The sequence below is a fragment of the Trachemys scripta genome, chromosome 8 (assembly GCF_013100865.1).
Source record: "Trachemys scripta elegans isolate TJP31775 chromosome 8, CAS_Tse_1.0, whole genome shotgun sequence".
In the NCBI taxonomy this organism is placed as follows: Eukaryota; Metazoa; Chordata; order Testudines; family Emydidae; genus Trachemys; species Trachemys scripta.
In genome coordinates this window covers 80,176,261-80,199,122 of record NC_048305.1, presented here as the reverse complement: position 1 = coordinate 80,199,122, position 22,862 = coordinate 80,176,261, and the positions used below count along the sequence as shown (strand labels likewise).

At 42.8% G+C, this 22,862-nt stretch overlaps 1 protein-coding gene across 2 annotated transcripts in view; it reads right to left on the bottom strand.

The window, feature by feature from the left end:
- Positions 1-7,711: 7,711 nt before the first annotated feature.
- The window catches only part of MCOLN3 (mucolipin 3), a 24,398-nt gene continuing 9,247 nt past the window's right edge, over positions 7,712-22,862 (bottom strand). For both annotated transcript variants that reach the window (XM_034779016.1, XM_034779018.1), the window contains exons 4-14: positions 20,247-20,400; positions 19,527-19,611; positions 19,131-19,227; positions 18,381-18,480; positions 15,504-15,616; positions 15,272-15,421; positions 12,658-12,759; positions 12,424-12,546; positions 10,777-10,983; positions 9,974-10,104; positions 7,712-9,060 (exon numbers count right to left, since the gene is read on the bottom strand). In XM_034779016.1, the coding sequence (XP_034634907.1) occupies positions 9,054-9,060; positions 9,974-10,104; positions 10,777-10,983; positions 12,424-12,546; positions 12,658-12,759; positions 15,272-15,421; positions 15,504-15,616; positions 18,381-18,480; positions 19,131-19,227; positions 19,527-19,611; positions 20,247-20,400 (1,269 nt within the window). In that variant the 3' untranslated portion in view covers positions 7,712-9,053. The remainder of the gene's footprint in view (positions 9,061-9,973; positions 10,105-10,776; positions 10,984-12,423; positions 12,547-12,657; positions 12,760-15,271; positions 15,422-15,503; positions 15,617-18,380; positions 18,481-19,130; positions 19,228-19,526; positions 19,612-20,246; positions 20,401-22,862) is intronic.

Below are 22,862 nucleotides of genomic sequence, written 5' to 3'. Positions count from 1 at the left end.
CACGTGGCAAGCCGGGCCCAGCAGCCAAGCTAAGTGCGTGCCCTGGGAGAGCACAGGGAGTAACCACACCTCCAACCAACACTCCCGATTACACGGAGCGATTGGATTAGCAATTGGTAACTCAGGCTGCAGCTGGAGACTGGCTCTGTCCCGGGGGGTGGGGGGGTCACTAGCTGGCTAAGGTTATGTCTTCACTAGCAAATGTTGCAGCTGTACTGCTATAGCACCTCCCTAAGAGGCCGTAGCTACATTGAGGGAAGCTTTTTTCTGTTGACCTAGCATTGTCATGACCAGGGGTAGATGGTCTTAAATACCTCTCTCAGGGGTGTGGATTTTTCACCCTCCTGAGCAACATAGCTGGGTCTGCCTAGGGTTGCCAACTTCTCTGGATTGACCAGGAGTCTTCCGGAATTGGCATCGATCTCCCGATGACTATTGAAAGCGATCCGGGAGATTTTAATAAGTCTCTGAAAGTCCGGTTGGCGGCACAGCAGGGCTAAGGCAGGCTCCCTACTGCCATGGCTCCTGGAAGTGGCCGGCATATGCAGCTCCTAGGCGCAGGGGAGGCCAGGGGATCTCCGCACATTCCCCCTGCCACAAGCACCGACTCCGCAGCTCCAATTGGCCAGGAACCAGAGCAGCAGGGGTGGTGCCTGCAAACAGGGGTTAACCCACACACCTCCTAGGTGTGGTGTTCTATCCCATCTAGTGGCACCAAAACCAGTTAGAGCAAGGGAGGGCAAACTTACAGCCCATGGGCCAGATCCGGCCCATCAGGGCTTTCGATTTGGCCTGCGGGATTGCCAGCTCCGTGGCACAGCAGGACTAAGGCAGGCTCCCTGCCTACTCTGGCCCTGCACTGCCCCACACAGATCCCATTGGCCAGGAACAGGGAACCGCAGCCAATGGGAGCTTCCGGGAGGGTACCCAGGAGCCACTGCTGGACATGCTGGCCACTTCTGGGAGCAGTGCAGGGACAGGGACAGGGAGCCTACCTTCAGGCCCGGCTCCAGAGTTTTGGCTGCCCCAAGCAGCAAAAAAAAAAAAAAAAAAAAAAAAAAAAAAAAAAAAAAAAAAAAAAAGCCGCGATCTGTGGTGGCAGTTCGGCAGGAGGTCCTTTGCTCCGAGCGGGAGTGAGGGACTGTCTGCTGAATGGCCGCCTAATAGCTGGACCAGCCGCCCCTCTCCAGAGCGGCTGCCCCAAGCACCTGCTTGCCAGGCTGGTGCCTGGAGCCGGCCCTGCCTGCCTTAGCCCCACTGCGCACCGCTCCCACACTGGAGCGGCTCGAGGTAAGTGGCGCCAGGCCAGATCCGCGACCCCCTTCTGACAACAAAAAAAGATCCCAGGAGGAGGGACTGAACCTGAGCCTGCCCGAGCCCCGCCGCCCCAGGCCAGGGGGCCAAAGACAAACCCCAAGGGCTTCAGCTCTGGGGAAGGGGGACTAACCAGAGCCCTACTCCCCAGGGCTGAAGCCAAGGCCTGAGCTCTGCCACCCAGGGCTGAAGCCCTTGGGTTTTGTCCCCAGGCAGTGGGGCTGAGTCTTAAGCTTCAGCCCTGGCAACACCATTAAAATGGGGTTGTGACCCTCTTTGGGGTCTTGACCCAGTTTGAGAACTGCTGCTCTACAGCCTTAGTTAAGAGCCACATGGCTTTTAGTTCATGCAGTAGAGGCTCATGCACTAAGCTCCAGAGGCCCGAGGTTCGATCCCGCCCGCTGATGACTGGGGTCTGTCGGCATTACAGGGGCAGTACATGAAGCCACTTAGCTGCCCCTGAGCCTAGGAGCCAGAGGGACATGCCAGTTGCTTCTGGGAGCCGCCCAAGATAAGTGCCGCCTGCTCCTCAGCCCCCTCCCGGAACCCACATCCCTCACGCCCTCCTGCACCCCAACCCTGAGCCCCCTCCTGCACCCAAACTCTCTCCTAGAGCTTGTACCCTGAACCCCCTCCTGCACGCCAAATTTTTCATTTCTTGCCCCACCCTGGAGCCCTCACCCCCTTCCATACCCCAATACCTTACCCCCCTGGTGAAAGTAAGTGTGGGGGAGAGCAAGCAATGGACGGAGTGGGCATGGGGCCTCAGAGAAAGGGCAGGTAGGGTGACCAGATGAGAAAATATCGGGACACTGGGGGGTGGTCGCCGGCACAGCAAAAAAACGGAGTGCCGCGACATATCAGGACAAATTGTGTCCCGACCAAACATTGGTCTGGACGCGGGACAAATGCCTAAATATCGGAACAGTCCCAATTTTATCAGGCCGTCTGGTCACCCTAGGGGCAGGATAATGGTGTTTGGTTTTGTGTGATTATAAAGTTGGCAACCCGAAGTCAACCTAACCTTTTACTGTTGAGCTGGGCTAACTAGCTCCAGTTTAAAGACCCACTTACTTTGAGCTAGAAATGTGTGTGTGGACAGGAATCAGGTTTCTGGGAAACCCATGAGCTAATACTTCAACAAAGACAAATAGCTGGACTGCGATCTCTTCGGGGCAGGGGCCGTGTTTTGTTCTGTGTTGGTGTAGTGCAGGGATGGGCAAACTTTTTGGCCCGAGGGCTACATCTGGGTATGGAAATTGTATGGCAAGCCATGCATGCTCATGAAATTGGGGTTGGGCTCCGGCTGGGGGTGCAGGCTCTTAGGTGGGGCTGAGGATGAGGGGTTTGGGGTTCAGAAGGGTGCTCCAGGCTGGGACCGAGAGGTTCAGAGAGTGGGAGGGGGATCAGGAGTGGGGCATCTCAGGTGCAGGCTCTGGCCAGCGCTTACCTCAAGCAGCTCTCAGCATGTCCACCCTCCACCTCCTATGCGGAGGCGCGGCCAGCCGGCTCTGCTGCATGCTGCCTAGTCCGCAGGCACGGCCCCTGCAGTTCCCATTGGCCAGGATTCCTGACTAATGGGAGCGGCGGCAGTGAGGTGAGCCCCTGGCTGCCCCTATGCATAGGAGCCGGAGGGGGGACATGCCGCTGCTTCTGGGAGCCATGTGAAGCAGCTCCTGACCCTACTCCCCAACTGGAGCGGGGCAAGCCACAGATCCCACTCTCCAACGGGAGCTCGAGGGCCGGATTAAAACAGCAGGCGGGCTGAAAGCGGCCCACGGGCTGTAATTTGCCCACCCCTGGTCTAGCGCCTAGCACCGTGGGGTGCTCATCCCTGAAGGGGGGTCTGAGATTCTACTACAACATCTGAATAAAGATTGCATTAAAACAGGACTTTGCAAAACTGTTAGTTAACAGGACTTCTCACTCAATGGAGATGGTGATATGTCATAGTTAATTTTGTCAGGTAGTTGTGGATAACTCTGTGGTTCCATTATCATTTTGTTGATATTAAATAAGCACAACAGTTGGGCTTAACATATTGTTATTAGCAGGATTTGAATTCAGGTATAATCCCTCTTCTGCCATGATCTAAATGTTTAGCCTCAGCAAGCTCACAGTGTGATAATTTTCTCTTATATGGAAGCTCATTTTTGAGCTATTTCCTCTATTAAATTGAATGTATAATAGCTCATTCTTTAAACCAATAAGAAAAACAGGACACAAATTCTGGAACTTGGTTTGACATTTTTCTTATTGACAGTTGTGAATTCTAAGGCCAACTTTTTGTTATACCAAAAAGAAAATTCACAGGTAAAAAACCATTTTATGATTTAAATTTTTGTCAGATTAAAGCAGGATTTAGGCAGATGCTACATGTGTCCAAAAACCAAAAAAATGGAGGTATCATCAAGCTTAGTTTTAGCAGGCAGAAGAGCTCTTTCTGGTTGAGACTGGTACAATTAAAATACTCTAAATATTGTTCTGACCATGTTCCTCCCTGGACTTCAAAGTCCCTAATGCTTTCCGTGGGAGAAGTTCAGGCCAAAGCTTTCTGAACATCTAAACATTACTTATCCTAAAGTTGTTTTTTGATAAATCTTGACAAAAATTTAAAGGAAAAAAGTGCAGACAGTATTTCACAATGTATTTAATGATTTCAGCAGCTGGAACAGTACAAGCTCCATTAATTTTTGTTTGATTATAGTTTTCTATTACAGTACTCTAAACCAATGGTCTCCAAAGTGTGGTGCGTGCACCCCAATGGGTGCGCAAGAGGATCCTTGGGGTGCATGGCCAGAGGAGCGCTTCCCCCCCCCTCTTTGTCAGGCCGGAGGCCAAGCGTCTTTTTTTTTTTTTTTTTTGCTTCGGCAATTTGGGCGCTAGAACTGGCGTGTCAGGGGGTGCATGCTCAAAAATATTACTGATGGGGTGCGCAATCAAAAAAGTTTGGAGACCACTGTTCTAAACACCACAAAACAACTTATACAAATACCTCAAAGGAAAAAGAAATGACCAGTTCAGTTTGGTTTGTCCAGGTTGAAGTTGACCAGCCACCAAGAAATAAGTAAATATTGATTACACAAACTTAGGCCAAGGGTGGGGGAAGAGTAGGAAACAAATTTAGGGCTAGATGTGCCTTTCTGATGGGGCCAGGAGCAGCCCCCCCCCCATTCCTTTTCAATTCAGAGTTTTTAAAACTACTTCAGAAGGGCTCTAAGCTTATATCTCAGCTTTTTAAAGGGAACATTTTGAAGTGCACATACAGGGCCAGATCCTCAAACCTACTTAGTTCCCTAACTTACATTGAAATCAACAAGATTCTGGCACTTAAATACCTCTAAGATTCTGGCCTCTAACTCTTCAATTTTTAATATTTTCACACTTCTTCCAGAGGCATGGGATTAAGTTTATTGTCTCCTCCATATTTTAAACAGAGTTGAGTTGTGGATACAGGCAAAGAGCGTGGTAGGTAAAACTCTTAAAGAGGTTCCAAAGTAAACCAAAACATCCAGCTCACTCCTCCTGCAATCGCTGCTTCATTAAAGGCTTCAGATAAGGATTAATAAACCGTGCCTCCTTTAAAGGCAATATTGATAATCAGGATTTATATTATTTTGGAATAAAGTGTTCATAACTTTTAGGTGGAGCATTTTACAGAAGAGGTCGAGGCAGCTGCTATGGAATTTTAAGACTCCTACAGAGCACCTCCATACCAAAACTTTGCAGAGTTTATCCTACGGAGCTGTTCCCACTTTTCAGTTGGGAGCTGGAAGCTGTGATATTGTGTCAGATTACTCGAGCAAGCTGGAGGGTGGAAGAGGATAGGATTAAACTAGCTCATTCTGAATAGCTTTACAGAGTTTGATTAAGCCTCTTGTTACAGAGTATAGATGGTAGAAGTTCTGTCCTAGCTGTAAGGGGAGCAAGGCAACAATGTTAGCGTGTAGAAAGAACAGAATTGAGAATATTGAGTTATGCCATTATGTAATCAGATAATGTGCCCTCACCTGAGGGTCTTCAATTCATCCTCTCTCAGAAAGGATGAGACATTTAAAAAAAAGTGTGTCTAGAGACAAGGGCCTAAACTGATAAGACATAAAAGGTGTGTGTGTGTGGGGCGGGGGTGACTGAAGAAAAGATTGGAACTATTTGGAGGAGAGATGAATAAATGAAGTGATAGTTATACAAATAGTGGTATAGCAAAGGGGAAATTGGGTTCTCCTAATAAAAGGAGAATTCAGTAGTAAAAGTAATNAGCATATTGTAATCATCTGTGTGTCTGATAATTCTATTATTTACTATAGTTTCAACCAATTTGCCTGGCACTGAAGTTAGGCTTACCAGCCTGTAGTTGCCAGGATTGTCCCTGAAGCCTTTTTAAAGAATCTGTATCACATTTGCTACCCTCAAGTCATCCTGTACAGAGGCTGATTTAAGTGAGATGTTACATACCTTAGATAAAAGCAATAAAGAGTCCTGTGGCACCTTATAGACTAACAGGTGCTGGAAAGGATCACACCTCAACTGCTAGAAGAGGACCTGACCCTCCCTGATTGAACTAACCTTGTTATCTCCAGACTGATTCTTGCCTGCATATTTATACCTGCCTCTGGAAATGTCCATTACATGCGTCTGACAAAGTGGGTATTCACCCATGAAAGCTTATGCTCCAATACATCTGTTAGTCTTAAAGGTACCACAGGAGACTCTGTTGCTTTTTACAGATCCAGACTAACATGGCTACCCCTCTGATACTTAAAAGGCAAAGTTACTACCGCTTGAAGGAAACTTTTCCTCACAGTTGGTAGTGAAGCTGCTGAATTTATCATCACAGGACACTATTGAGACCAAACAGCCTAATAAGATCCCAGAAACAAATAAGATTTATATATGTATAGACTTCTGTAACTTCATTAACAAAATAGACAAGATACAAATCTTTATGCTTCAGGGCATAGGCCAACCACTAACTAACAGGAGTTAGGAAGAAGACTAGGGGCCAGCTCTGCCACAACAAAACATTCCCAAGGCTTCCAGTGAAGCATATGGTATTGGCCACTGCCTGAGACAGGAAGTTGTAATAGATCCATCACTGTTTTGATGCTATACGGCAATGTCTATGTTCTTTCCTGGTTTAGACGTGCCAGACATTATAGTTAAAATGTAATTCTAGTTAGAAAATCTTATGTAAGGCACAGGAAAGGTGTCTGAGTTGTATCTACGTTTGGTCTCTTTTAGTATGCATATCATCCAACGCCAGCTTGGAACCTGGTGTTGCTTGTACTTAACCTGCATGGTTGTTGCTCAAATTAAGTCATCTTCAACCTTCATTTTCCAACTTGTCAGAATACTTGTTGAGGAAATTTGGCTTCAGCATTAGAGGAGGACAAGAAGAACATGTATCGATTAAGATTCAGGATTGTCAATACAGGCTATTTCCAACAGCACATCAAATACAGGATCACTGGTGCCAAGAACTGAGAAGTCTGGCTATAAAAACGAGTCAAAGGTGGAGAGTACCTTGCCGCTGGTTTGGGGCTAGGGCAAGCCTGTTCTGCCCCATATGGCAATATGAAGGGATTAGAAATTGTGAAACGATTGCACGGGAGGGGTTAAGTTGTGCAATGGGCCCTAGCTCTCCTTTAGTCTCTATGTATCCCTAATTATTTACAGATGTTCCATTGTATTAGGGCAGCAACAGTGCTCTGCATTGTAATCAGATCTGGGTTTTGCTGAATTGTGTAAGTCATAGCAGACTGGTTTAAAAATCAAGAGCAAGTTTATGATGAAATAGGTAGGAGATAATCAGGTGGGAGAGGTGATGCCCTTTCAGTGGTTTATAGTGGCAGATGCCGTTCCTTTCAGATTTCCTTGCAGCTGCGATAATGCTTTTTAAGTGGTGTGTACATTATGCTTAGCCCCTTTTGATAGGCAAAGAATTGCAATCACTGCTTATATGCTAATGAACCCTCCTCTCCCCCGAACGGCATTCTCAAGATAACCAAGATGCTGGGGAAATAAGCCTTATTAAAATGACTTGCTAGAAATTTAGTTTAGGGGGAATTTGTTCAGTCTGTTCCAGTTCTGCTCCCTATTGCATTTGGTTGGCCTCTGTGCTGAGTTAGAATCTATTATGATAGATGTACCACTTCTGCAAGACCGTTTTTACACAAGAAAACCAGTGAAAGATTAATATGCAATAATTCAGTGAGAAAAAAAACAATAAAAGTAAGAGCTAATCTAGTACAGACCCAGAGCTAGCATCAAGCTAAAGTTTAGGTATTCATCTCAAATCAGTCCAATATTTAATCCGTACCCAAAGTATCAGGATACTGGTCATGAAAAAGCTGAACTAAAAACTGACATCTTAAAGTTACTCCTGGTTCACTCAAGATTTACTTCAATTGCAAATGTTTATTTCAGTACTTTCCTACAAAATATAAACATTCAGACAGAACATGTTTAACATCTTCCAAGTTTGTACATAGTACATAAACATTTCACTGTACATTTTACTACACCTATAGGAGTTTTGCTCTTACACGTGCAATCATCTAAAATATGCTCCTCCGTTTTTCTATTCTGCTTCCCAAGTGAACAGATTATGGAGAATAAAGCTTCCATAAAAATGTGGTTCCAAAGCAAGAGGACTGACTGCTTAATAGCTCAGAATTGTAATGGTTAAAGTACTGTATCATAACAAAATTCCACAGACCACCTTTCTGACTGCAGCAGATAATAACTCCGTCAAATATCCACTTTCCAATATTTGGAAGTCACAACCTCCATACATCTAATTTAGACTCCAGACTCCAAAAATAGTCTAAGGTCTTGTGTACTAGAGGAAACATTTAAATAAAAATAGATATTTTGGAAGTACTTTTGTTGCTGTTATGTTTATTTTCTCCCTTACCTCAATTCTTTAAAAATGTAGGTCAGCATTCTAAGAGACATGAAAGGCTACGTGCCTGGTCCTACCCAGTGGTGTCTATAAGCAGCTATGTAAAGTTCCCCTACTCAGCTCTGCCACCACACTTCAACCCAACCTGCCCTCTTCCTGGCTATATACTCTGGCCTCTTTGAGAAGAGACTGCCAGTCATGTCAGGTGGTATGGCTTGTTTGCATAAATGCCTGCTAATTTATGCCCTGAGCCAGATTTGAACATTTACGTTAATCCACTACACTGTTTCCAGGGGCAGTTTATCTAATGTGTTTTACTAAAACTCAGTTTTGGTTGATGTTTTTACTATTACTGTATGTAAATAGAAAATCTGAAGAAACCAAAGCCCTTTGGTAAATAGTGCTGTAACTCAGTATATGTATGGATTAGCATTCATTATGCTTGTAGTGTTGAAGACCAGTTTTTGTTTTTATGTTACCATTGTCCAACTGTTTAACTTTTGGATCTATTGGAGAAATATTGTTGGATAGTCTAGTCTAGCTAGATCACTATGCATAGCCAGTTTTAGAATGCCCTTTGCATCAATTCTAACTAGATGATACAATTCGAGCCATAAGCTTAGAAAAATACAATCTAAACTAGAGATAATGGTCAGTTGGAGGTTCAAGTTTCACAAAGCTTCTGTAACAAGTTTGCACTATTTTAAAGAAAAGAAAGTTTGAGCTTTAAGTTCAGGAATTTTCCAGCCACTTTTTCTATCCAGTTCTTGTGATTAGTGTGCTGTTTTAAAAAAAGTCTCCAGAATTCATTCCCACGTTCTTGTAAATATCTTCATTAGGACCTTCAAGAAAGAAAGTTGTCAGCTAGTTGCAGGAAAGTAACAATTTTAACTTGAAAACTGCAAATTAACTAAATCAGAATAACTCAGACCCATTCCTTAATGACTGATACCACTACTGGAAACAGAAAGATCACATATAATTCAGTCACCTTGTATTGTATGAGAGAGAGAGACAGAGAGAGACAGACAGACAGACAACTTATCTCATAGAACTGGAAGGGACCCTGAGAGGTCATTGAGTCCAGCCCTCTGCCTTCACTAGCAGGACCAAGTACTGATTTTTGCCCCAGATCCTTAAGTGCCCCCCTCAAGGATTGAGCTCACAATGCTGGGTTTAGCAGGCCAATGCTCAAACCACTGAGCTCCCCCTCCCCCCCCACCCAAGCTAAGGTGGTACAGACAAATACGAAGTCCTTGGCACAAAACAGGCAAGATTCTATGAGTATTCCTGAGCTGAAGCTACAGATTTTAATAGTGGCCCATCTGGGGATTTGAACTAACTTTAACACCTCCATTGGATAGGGCATCGGTAGAGAACCTGTAATCTCTGGATCCAAACAGCAGGAACCCATATTTGAACTAAAGAGCCAGGCCCATTAGTTAGAGGCAATAGACTCAAAAGTCTGGTCTGACCACTAGAGCAGGACAGTCGTCTATTGCAGTAGCTTGAATAGCTGCTTTGATTCCAAAATTTGGGGCCTGGAATAGTTTAAATTAGACATCTTATCTTTTGCAGTATTTCATAACATAATCCAGTTGAATAAGAGGATAGCCGGTAGTGCAGGACTCCTAAAGCATTAGAAATCCACATAGTTCTTAACGGAGAAAGAATTTCTGATATACCATATCTCACCAAGATTTCATGTTCTATAGCTACTTAATAAGAGGCAGGCAAATAAAGCCAGATGCCTACCGTTTACAGCAACAGAAGATCGACACAGGACTCTCCTCTTCTAATCTGTATCTGCCTGAGTTTGGTAGGTCTTTACACTGTGATATAAAGTCATGGAGTTCCGTCTCTGGAAAGCCATCTTGCTGGTAATGCTGAAGATTAGTCATTCTTCGTTACAATACAAAGCTGAATTCTTGTGTGTATAGTCTTGCTAAGATTTAACTCCTTCCCCTCAACACTAACCACACAATTGTGTAAAAACTGGATTTAGAAGACTGCACATTCTGAAGTGCAGTAGACACTGTACAGAAATATTCTGATATATTTTTATCCTTTAAAATGAACATTTGGGATAGGAAGGCAAATTTGGTTTTGTCAAAACTAGGGCAAGGTGGGAAGAGAATCTGCTAAACATTCTCATTAATATTTTAGTCACTCTTCTTTAAGTTAGTGATCAAAGATTTCTGGAAATTAACATTTCAGGAGAGAAAGTTATAAACTTATGCTCTAAATTCATGTACATTGCCTCATCTACCTCAGTGCTTTGTAATACATTGTAAAGTCTGGATGCACACAGACTAAACCATTATGCTCGTTTCCTAGCCAGTGAGATCCACTAGCAATACTGTAGCTGCTGAAAGTTAGGGTTTTCAGTAGAAAAGTTTCTGTACATTTGGATTCATATTTCAACTTTAATTACCAGATAGGTACATGTACTGGCAACAGCACTGAATCACTGGTTTTGTATTAATATCACAGTTGAATATGCAAACCATTCTTGCATTTTTCTTCTGAACCAGAGAATAAAAAAAGATCATGCCTACCTTAATTGTTTCATATGTATCTGTGATCAGTGCAATGAAAAGACTTAGCACCATATAGATGAACAGGCTGATGAAGGAGTAGAGGTAAATCCGACTAAATAACCAAACCAAGTAACTTTTCTGCTGCATTTTTGCAAATGTGGCAAACATATCATCTCCATTTATCAGTGAGAAAAGGCATTCTGAAACCATGTTCAGAGAACGGAACTAGAGGAGAAGGGGAAACCAAAACAAACATTATTTAGTACCATTAGGGTTACCATATGTCCAGATTTTCCTGGACACGTCCAGTTTTTTGGTCCTCAAATCCTCATCCAGGAGGAATTTCCAAAAAGCCAAATATGTCCAGGAAAATAGGGGGGCATGGTAAGGGGACTCAGAGTGCGAGTGGCTGCAGCAAAACTTACAACTCCCAGGATCTGCGGGGGCACAGAGGCGGCGGGCGGCATCTGAGCATGCAGCCGCCTCCTCCCCGGGCTCCAACTTTCCCGGCTCCCGCTGCTCTGCACCGTGCGCCGGGGCCGAAGCAACTTCCCCAGTGCAGCAGCAGCCGGAGCCTGGGGGGGCGGGAGGGAGAAGGGGGAATGCAGGGTGCTCAGGGAAGGGGGCGGAGTTGGGGTGGGGACTTTGGGGAAGGGGTTGATATGGGGAAGGGGCGGGGCCGGGGCCCCCATGGAGTGTCCGTTTTTTTCAGTGTTGAAATAGGGTAACCCTAGTACCATCAAGTTACTGTTTGCTGCAGTCTTAGTCTTAAAATAAGTGAAGAGCTGTTGAATGTTGCTACCTCAGCTGTCCTAGACTCTTTACAAGAAGCATGAGACACTGTACCCAATCAACCCTGTAACCCAATCAACTTTCCCTGGTTTAGAGACCTGCAGAGCAAAAGGTGGCTACAGGCAGGTCCTGGCATAGCAGGGAGAGAATGCAGAACAGCATTGCAAACAAACAGATATGACAACATGCATTGGTAGAATATATCTAGGCAATAGATTAGTTGTCTTCAACACAGATTTAGATTGGTTCAGCTGTGAACGAATAGCAAGACATACTGACTTTGGTGCCTTAGTTCTTATCCCTTTAAGAAAAAAAAAAAATCTTAATTTGAAAATAGAAGTTAGTCTTGTGCAAGACCAAGTTATTTCTCAAAACATTGCATAGAAAGCCCCAGCTTTTGATTAGGAATCAATCTGGCCATACTTCTGACTCAGGACTCTCATAATGGTGGAGAGGAAAGTCTGATCAAGTTGATGTTGTACTTTGTCAACCTTCAAAAACTATGATAGGTAAGGCTTTAGATTCTTAAAAAAGAAAGACTTTCATCTTAGAGAAAGCCTTGAAATTGTGAAGGCTACGGGTAACTCTTATAATTTAGAAACTTACTTGGAATGAAGTCTATTCATTCAGTTTAATAAGTGGCTTTCACACTTTGTATTCATGATCCCTTTCACACAGCTAGCCTCTGAGTGTGACCCCCTCCCTTATAAATTAAGGGGGGGTAATTTAATGTGAGCTTGGGTTGTCAGCCCCACAGAGCTGCCAGTTTGCAACCCCCATGTAACCACATTGCAACCCTAAGGGATCACAACCCCCAGTTTGAGAACTCCTGGTTTAATTTGTTCAGTTTAAAAAACTCAAATATTATATTACCTTAACGTGATATGGCCCCAGTACAATCCATCCACAGAAACAATAGCCCAGATAGATCATAGCAGCACAACAGCAGAATCTAATGACATTGGGCAATGCTGACCGTAGTGTCAGAATAAGCAGCTGCAGAAACCAATATTAACAGTTAGAATCCAGCCAGATATTTGTTACAGTTGTGTGATAACAACAAATAAAATAAATACCAACAGCATGGAGATCCCAGGAGATCCTTACATTATACTTCTGAAAGAAACCTAGGTATCGAATAACTCCAAGCCAAACAAGCATGGTGGAGGTTCCTAGGAGGATACTACAGACATCATAACTTGTCAGACTCTATATATAAAACAAATAGGAAAGAACAAAGTGTTAAAACCATACAGTGGACTAGAAGTCTCCCTTTTTGTGCTAGCCTATGATTTGGTCATTGCTACAACAATTTGCCAAGAAACTTTATTTTCCTTGAAAGCCTCCATCTCTCATTCCAATACTGACCAAAACCAATTCTGTTTAGTGGGCAAAACTCTACTAGATTATATAGCTGCAGGCAAGAAATGAGAAAGTATTTAAATAAATTTTGTGCATCTCTCACGTGTGTGACTAATATATACGGTATAGCCATCATGTCCAAGAAATGTATTTTTCTGCCCAAGCAAAATAGATCTTTATGTAAGAGGAAGAATCAGGTCTAACCAACAAGTAGCTCATACAAGTGCCACAGTTCCAGGAAGTTACCAAGGAGAAAGATAGCTTCTAAAAACTGAAGTAATGATCACAGAACTAGATTTCATTTGTGTTCCAATGGTTTTCCATTCTGTCAACACCTACACGCACTGGTCTACTTTCATCCAACTTAATACATTCACTATTCTGATTTTAACTGCAGTTCTATTTTGAAAGGCAACTATGCAAAAATATGTTTAAGCATCAGATCTGAGTAAGAACAACAGCTCACTTTAGTGACAAAAGGTTTTCAGTTTTTTTTTTTTTTTTTTTTTTTTTTTTTTTATTTTATTCCAGTTAGACCCGCAGAACCAATACAGCAAACAGTTGGGTGGACTCCATTCCTTCTTGTGTTATCCATCAGCTGCTTCATTTGTTAAGCTGCACCCCTCTTCAGAAAGTTTACATAAATGTAGCTAAGGGTTGCACAAAGTGTAATTTGGCTGGCAGAACTTTCAGACAGTGGTGTACAACAAGGAAGAGATATGTTTATTCAGATCTCAGGTTAAATTTGCAGGACTTGCAATGAGATGCCTCTGCTTTACTTGTGAGCTATTACATGGGATATGGAGTTTTAGGGTACATCTATACTTACCCGCTGGTTCGGCAGCCAGCAATCGATCTTCTGGGATCGATTTATCGCGTCTTGTCTAGATGCGATAAATTGATCCTGGAAGTGCTTGCTGTCGACACCGGTAATTCTGCTCTGTGAGAGGAGTAGGCGGAGTCGACGGGGGAGCCTGCCTGCCGCGTGTGGACCTGCAGTAAGTACCTTTAAGTTCAAACGAAAATACTTTGACTTCAGCTACGTTACTCACGTAGCTGAAGTTGCGTATCTTAGTTGGAACTGGGGGCTTAGTGTGGACCAGGCCTGAGAAAGAAGATGAACCCCACAATCCCAATTTTTAACCAAACCATTTAATAAGAAAACAGCACATTGGATGAAATCTTGCAATCAGATATACTCCTTCTTGCTCTCATACCTGGATTTCCCCAGACCATAAATCAATTACTCATTTTTGCACTTACTTCTTACCTTCCTTTTATTTGTAAGAATAGGAGCTATCTGCTCCATAATTGGTAGTTGGGTACTTTGCGAGAATAATTTAAAAACAGTAATCAGCACCACCAACTGGTTTTTCAGAATTATTCTTTGGTCAGCTTAGACTAAAACTTACAGGCATGCTGCAAAGCTAATCTGCTGGAGTTTTGAGGGCAAGTAGCATTAGGTTAATGTTAGGGTATTTCAGGATGGAATATTTTTTGCAGTTCTTGGTTGAGTCTTGTTGGACATGGGTTATAAAAAATCACTGTGCATTTTTGTGTGACTAAGAAATTGAGCACCTAGACCCTGGGATAGGCACTTCTGTAAGAGCAAAAGAAATATTAAAAAGTAAATCAACTTTGGCTGGTCCATTAAGATATAACCTCACCCACCTTGTCAGAATTATTTTTTAATATGGAAGCAAGTAGTTTCAGATATAACTAGAAATACCATGGTCCAAAAGCTTAAGTGGTAGCACCAGAACTGGTTAGAGAAGCTATCAAAGTAGCATAGACTGTATACATCTAACTCTGAATGTGGGAGGGTGCAAGTCTATTTTGTCATCATGTGCTGTAGCGGAGATGTTCCAATTCCTGGAGATATTCAGAACTCTTGCAGACAGAAAGTTGCCAGGCTGATGCCTGCTTAGTTGCTGGAGATTGGGAGCTGGAGTTGCAATGAAGAGGTGTTTGAGAAGTACCTCATTTCCTCAAGACAGTTGTAGGTACTGTACAATGGTGCACAGAAAGTTACACATACACTTCTAAACCAAAAAGCCAGATATCTCAAGTACAGCTATATGGGAGGAGGAAAAGGGAAAGCAGATAGTGAATACAAAATTTTATTTTGAGGGTTAAATTTCTTAAGAGTGAAGAGAATAGGCAGATGGGTGTCCAAGGATATTCAGGGTTCTAAAGTCTAATGACCAGTCACTGCTCACCTGAAATGAAATGCCTAAACAAACAGTTTATTTTTGGTCCTCACTAGTTGGAAACCTCTAAGGGGGCTATACTTGAGAAGTCAGACTGGGATGAAATTTCAAGAACAGTTTTGCTTCTACCTAGTAGGTGAAGGTCTTACCTTAGCTTGTATTTCCATTTTTAGTGTTGAGCCAACAATAGTTAAGACATCACTAACAATAATCAGGATGTACCACCCATTGACAAATTCCATTTGATCTGTGAAAGATACTTCTTTCTTATAATGATGTAGGAAAAAACTTACAAATTCCTAGAGGAAAAAAAGAAAAGCAGCTACAATCAAACTAAGTTTAAATGTCTCAAAAGCATTCCTTAGGATAAGTTATACCCACCCTTTGGAGCCGAAATCCTTTAACCACTGATCGTGTGCAGAGGATCAATGAGGCTAAACAAGTCAATATGACAAAGGCATCGAAGATCATCATGTAATGAGTATTCTTTTGTACTGCAAAAAAAACAAGAACAAAACCAACAAAAAACCCAAAATATGTTTATAATTAGGCAAAATCCATTGTGTTTGTGCACATCTAAGAGTATCCATTTAACTCAAGTCTGAATCACTTAATTTGGATTAAGATTAAATTTAGAGTTTCACCCATTAAAGCTTATCAGAGATGTAGGAGCATGAAGTTGATGAGTGTCTCAGTATGATAGATCAACACTCACCAAATTGTAGGCTTAAACAAGCAAGTATATTGCACTTATGCTCAAGACAAGCCATCTGGCAAGTTATGTATCTCCTGCCTCCCTCATATTCAAGAGGAAACAGCTTTCAGCTTTGTTTAGAATATATTTAGTTCTTTACTGGCATTCTTGAGCAAGTTGTACAGATAACGCGCTTTAGTGACCTTGTCAGTGCTTGAAGGCATGAGACAGTCATGTGAATACTATTTGTATCTTGGAGCAAATACATAGTTGCTAACATGGTAGAATTACATTTTTCTGTTGTGCATTTGCAACTTAGATTTGTACAGCTATAAAAGACAGCTGTATAGACAGTCGTGCATTACATTGACTGCAAATATTAACAGTATTAAACTGACTAGTGCTTCTCATTTAGAATTCCTGTAACCACTCCAAGGGTTTCCTAGATCACAAGCCAACATGATTTTACAGTATCTTCTTGAAAATGAGCAGTTTTCTTAAATAACCATGTCATAATATTAGAGGTGTCTCCAGTGTCCCATGAGAGCACGAGATACTGTTCCTCATTTTACACCAACAGGAACGGAAGCCTTAAAAATAATAATAATAGACATTCAGTGGCAGAGTCAGAAATTGGTCCCAGATCTTCTCAGTTCCAGTCCAGTGTCTTATCCACTGAGCCATCCTTCTCCTCCCAGAGCAATGCAGGTAACTTACACAGCTGCACAGGCAGTCAAGACCCAAGTAGTACAAGTTGTGCTGAACATCAGTTACTCAGAGTCACCAATGTTGCTTTTAATAAAAAGTGTATATTAAGAATTAGACACATAAATCAAGACATTTAGGCAGGCGAAGGTTTGCACCAGAACTATGTTAAAGGGTTAAGACATTTTATCCTAGAGTTTTCCTATAAAGCGAACGTATGTGAAGCCAGATAACCATCAGAAAGAAAAGGATTAAAGTTCCAGTACTAAAAACAGGATGCTTGCTTTAGACAACCCCTATCTCCCATAAAAGGTATTCTAGTGATTACTTTTCTGTTTAAAGTGGTTTTTAGAGACCAAAGGCTCTACTACTGGTTATTAATCCAAGTAGGTTTTGAAACAAGCAAGCAATCTAAAATAGGGTGTTGAAGCACTATCTGACCTCAAGATGGTACCTGCTGCACCATTCCACAAAGATACATGTTGACATTTTGGATATACAAAGATTCTGCCATATATGTAGCTATGTGCTCACATTTGAGCAATTTTTGCAACTTAATTCAAATGGATAAAAAAAAGTTTTTTGTTTTGTTTTGTTTGGTAGGGGGCTGTACTTGTAAAACAAGTAAATTTGACTAGTATGTTTCACCACTGATTTGAGATTAAGTTACAAAAGAATCTCCTGGATTGACCTGTAAAAATGTTAGTGATGCACATTTTAACAGGGCATCACATCCTAATACAGATCACCACACAAGTCTGATATAAAGCACCTTCTTTCAGCACTGCATGATCCATTCAGGCTAGCATGCCATCTAGTGAACAGTTGGTGAAAGGCAGCTAATAGGGCTAATTCAGGGGTTCTCAAACTGGGGGTCGGGACCACTCAGGGGGTCGCGAGGTTATTACATGGGGGTCACAAGCTGTCAGCCTCCATCCTAAACCTGGCTTTGCCTCCAGCATTTATAATGGTGTTAATTTAAAAAAAGTGTTTTTAATTTATAAAGGGGGAGTCGCACTGAGAGGCTTGCCATGTGAAAGGGGTCACCAGTACAAAAGTTTGAGAACCACTTGGCTAATCGAAGTAGGGAAAAACTTGAAAACAAAAAGATTTATCAAAACAAAAGTATTTTTGAAAACTATTTTGTTTCATTGCACTCTCCACTGCCCTTTTTCCACTGAATGCAATAGATTGAAGGCCAGGATTGGTTTTTCTCCTCTCCCCCACCCCTTTAAAGACACACACACACCCCTAATTTTCTCCCCCACTCCCAAGTTTTTTCCTTTTGCCGCTGACTTTTGGGGAGAGGGGGGGCGGGAGGTCCAAAAACCTGGATCTCATTCATCCTACTGGGGCACTTAGTGGCAAAAAGGGGAGGGAAAGGAAAGAAAGAAAACGAAATTTGACAAAAAGCCATTTATGGAAAGTTTCTGGTTTAAAGAAAGACTATTTCTGATTGAAGTGTCAAACAGGGTTTTGACCAGCTATATCTACTAATCTTAAGTTAGTTTGAAATAGTCATTAAATTCCAACAAGCCTTGGCTTCCTTGAGTGCTCCTTTAGCACCTCAATCATCAAGTAGTTCAATTATGTGTTTGTGTTCTCAAAATTTCAGGTGAAAGTTCAAAATGTTTGAGAGTTATGAGCAGAAAGATTCTTTATAAAACCTAAATTTGAGACCAACTCTATGGACAGCACCCCTTTACATAATTCCCCGTATTAGTTGGCAAGGTGAAAATGAAAGAGGATGAGAAGATCGAACACAACCCCATCCAGAGTGGATGAATTCTGTATTAACATGACAAGAGTCAAACACATTTATGGATGCCTTAAAGTATTTTAACTTAGTTGTTACTTACTTGATCCAGAAACATGCCAGTCTTTACATTCCCTGATGGCAATATCGTTGTCCAGACTTATTTTAATTCTTCCACTATGTGCTTTGTTATCAAACACTATCTGTGTGAAGGACAGAGAGAGATTTTGTATAAAGTTACAGGTGCTTACATAAAGCTTAGAAATTGTATATATATTTCATAACAATGACCCATAATATTCTTAGGAGGAAAATTAGGAAACTAAGAATCTTCAAATTTATGCATGTAAATATGTAACAGAAAAAAGGTAAAGTCTGATAGAACATAGTAATTATAGCAAATAACTAATCAATTTGTTGGAATAGAAATTAAGTCATTAATTTAAATTACAATCCCATTCTAGTCTGAACTGCACATAACCATTCTTAGAAGGGTCCCTTGAGAGAGAAGAGAGGAGTTTTTTTTAAAATATACTTGTAGTGTGCTCAAAGACGGAGGTTTAATTTCCTATACTTGCTGTCTGGTAGCATTTGGTTAATAGGTTTAACAGGAGAGCCCATCAACAAAGGTCGGCAAAATGTCTTGTGGCTCCCACAACATCAACCTTCAACTATTTATAGGCTACTATAAGCTATAGCAGCCCCCTTGACCACTCACCAGGATAACTGAGCCCTGGTGCCCAGCCGTGGTTAAATGTCTGGTATGTAGAGTACACCCCCTACGAAGATATCCACATAGGCAATAAGAATTATTACTATGGTGAATACAAAATATATTAAAGTATTCACTTACTGTCAAAGTAAAATCATAACAGTCCGGGAGTTCATGGTGACGAACTGTCTGGAGATTGATTGCTTTCAGTTTAAAGGTAAGCTGTACTGTTACAAGTCTGGAAGGCAAGTTTGAATTAGCTTTTCATAGTACTAGACTAGGGATTCTCAAGCTGGGGGTCAGGACCCCTCAGGGGGTCACAAGGTTATTACATGGGGGTCGTGAGCTGTCAGCCTCCACCCCAAACCTCACTTTGCCTCCAGCATTTATGATGGTGTTAAATATATTTTTTAAAAAGTGTTATTCACTTATGGGAGGGGGTCACACTCAGAGGCATGGTATGTGAAAGGGGTCACCAGTACAAAAGTCTGAGAACCACTGTACTAGAATCACACACACACACACACACACACTCACCTATGGAAGTCCAGAGTGAAATTGAACTTGTGCTTTCCCAGTGTTCTGTTTTCCAAAGGCATCATTGGCTCAACATAGAAACATTCTGCCATGAAGAAAGAGGCACAAACAGCAGTTGGATTCAGTGTTGGTTTAAAACAAATTAAACTACCAACCCCACAGTGGGCATAAGAACTATTTACTAAAGAAGTCAAAATAGCAATACATCTCAAATGGGTCAGTCATTTTAGAGATCAGTTTGCGAGAGTATGGACTTTCTTGCACTCCAACTCAATTCATTCTTGACCTAAGGCACACTTAAAGAATTAACATTAGTTATTTACTTCCTTACCTCACAGGGATGTTGTGATGGTAAATGCAAGAGGCTTCATAATATGGTGATGAATGCCACAGAAAAGCCTATAAGTCAGTCAAAATACCAATAGCATTGGCTAAAGCTAGTGCTACTTCCCTCAACATAACGGCATTAGAATTGCAATTAATTTTTAAAAAGTTACAGAGCTTTACACATTTCACAAATGTTAGGTTACAATAAAAGTTTAAAGACAGACTATGTGATCCAGCATAATCTGTTCTAGATTTTGTGAAGAGAAACTTTTGTAGAGTCCATGACAGTTTAATACAACTATAAAATACGGATTATGTTTTGGGAAAATTGAAAACAAAAGTTCATTGAGTATAAAGAAAGAGTTCAGACAAGATAGAAGGTAGGTGTGTCACCAGTTTCAATGTTGGGGTCGATATCAAAGGTGTCATTTCCAGGACAGATGCTTCCTCGCTTGTAGAACTGTTGACAGATTGCCATAGCTGTTTGTTCTGCGCCTCTCCTCTCATAAGCATGATTTCCAACAGATATGTTGCGCAGCTGTAAGTACTAAGTCAAAACAATAAGAGTCAAACTGAATTAGATGTCATGCCTAGGCTGCTACATCTGAACAAGCTAGTCAATATTTGTTTGAATGTATACTAGAACCATCTCATTGTTTAAAAGGTCACCTAAATAATTCAGAAGGCCTACACCACACTCCTCAGCTGGACTTGTCCACTAAGTTCAAGAGAGTTTTGCCTGGGCAAAAAGTTCCGGATTAGATCCTAAACAAGCAGTATTTTCTATTAAAAGGTCTCCTAGGATGAGGCTAATTCATTATTTTTTCCTTGGAGATCCTTGGATTAAAGCCATTAGACATGAAAAGCATACAGATAAGACTTGGGAGGCAACAGCCTCCCAGGTTTAACACTGGGGCATGAAGATCACTAGTACCAGCTTTTTCCAAATAGTCACTGAAGGCCTTCATCTGTCAATCTGATTCAGGATTGGTTTTATCCCATGCATATGGCAATATTGTAGTTTGTTACTTAGTCAAAATTTACACACAAATGAGCTATTTGGTTTGACAGTAGTATTTCATTTGACCCTAGAGGTATAGTGGACAGATCCTCTCACGTGATGTGGTGATGCTACAAAAAGCAGCCACACTAGCACATCTGACTCTAGGAGTGTTATTCAACATACAGGACCCTGGGATGCCCTAGAGTGGATAGAGCAGTTTTTATACCATGCTTTTCCCTGTTTCCAGCATAGGAAGGTGTGGCTGGGGTTTTTCTATAGTCCTACCAATCCTCTACTGCAACTTTGGCTCCTTGGCAGTTCAAATTTCTACTGGGACTCCAGCCCACCACACAGCAGACCAGGTTGTTCCCTCTTCACACACACAGTGTCTCTCCAGGTCTGTTTCTTGCAACTCTAGGAAAATATTCTCTTTTCCTAAACCCTTTTCCTCGGTCTAGATTTCCCCCTACCCATGGCCCTTATTACTGTAGTATCAGAGCGCCTCACAGTCTAACGTATATACTCTCACAAACCCCTATGAGGTAGGATGGGGAACGGAGGCAAAGAGAGGCTTAATTACTTGCCCAGGTCACACAGGAAGTCTGTGGCAGAGCAGAGAGTTGAACTCGACTCAAGTCCTAGGCTAGCTCCCCAACCATGGCACTATCCTGACTTTTCTAGTCAGACAGTGCCATGATAAGTTGTCCCCTGGAATCTTAAAATGACAGTCTTGTAAGATATTTAAGAAATAGGATCGTATCCCTCAAACAATTGCCCAGAAGTTTGGAATGAGAGATTGTTGTTCTTTGGCAGCTAAGAGCTAGACCCCTATAGGTGAACTTACACTAGGCTAGACGACCTCCCTCATAACTTTTAGCCCAGTGGCTCAGGTACTCACTTGCAATGGGGGAGACCCCCAAGTTCTCTTCCATTTGAGCAGGAGAAGGGATTTGAACTGCGTGGAAGCAGAGAAAGAACTGTCATGCATTGCATCCCCTTTCTGTCAGTTCTTTCTCTGCTTCCACAACTGCCACCTCTCAGATGAGTGCTCTAATCGCTGGGCTACAGCCTATAGGATATTTGAGTGTGGGGCTTCCTCAGTCTCTCCTGTTGAAGCTGTATTAGTTTGGATCCGTGGTCACCTACCAGTCGATCGCGGAGCCTCTGGCCATCAGAGGCTCCACAATCAACCAGTCAGTCATGATAGGGTTGCCAACCCTCCTGCAGCCAAACATGTAGTTCAGACGCTAACAGTCTGGTGGCACAGCAGAGCTAAGGCCAACTCCCTGCCTGCCCTAGCCCCACGCTGCTTCTGGAAGCGACCACCATCGGCTTCTGGGGGCGGGAGGGGCAGGTGGCTCCATGCGCTGCCCCCATATGCAGGCACCACCCCCACAGTTCCCATTCCCGGCCAATAGGAACTGTGGGGGTGGTGCCTGCAGACAAGGGCAGCATGTAAAGCCACCTGTCCCTCCCCCACAGAGATACTGCCAGACATGGCAGCTGCTTCCAGGAGCAGCGCAGGGCCAGGGCAGACAGGGAGCCTGCCAGAGCCCCACTGCCCAGGAGCTGTCTGAGGTAAGGGGCACCAAGCGGGAGCCTATACACTGGACCCCTTCTGCACTTCAACCTGCTGCCCCAGCCCCCCTGCACTCAAACTCCTTCCAGAGCCCACACTCCCTCCCTGAGCCTGCACCCGCTCCTGCACCACAACCCCCAGCCCCAGCCCCTCGGCCTCAGCCCATAGCCTGCACCCCCTCCCACAACCCAACCCCCTGTCCCAGCCCAGTGAAAGTGAGTGGGGATGGTGTGAGCGGGGCAGAGGCATGGCCTGGGCCTTGGGGTGTTTTGGTTTGTGTGATTACTGTTATTTCTGTATCAGAGGGGTAGCCGTGTTAGTCTGAATCTGTAAAAAGCAACAGAGGGTCCTGTGGCACCTTTGAGACTAACAGAAGTATAGGGAGCATAAGCTTTCGTGGGTAAGAACCTCACTTCTTGCATCTGAA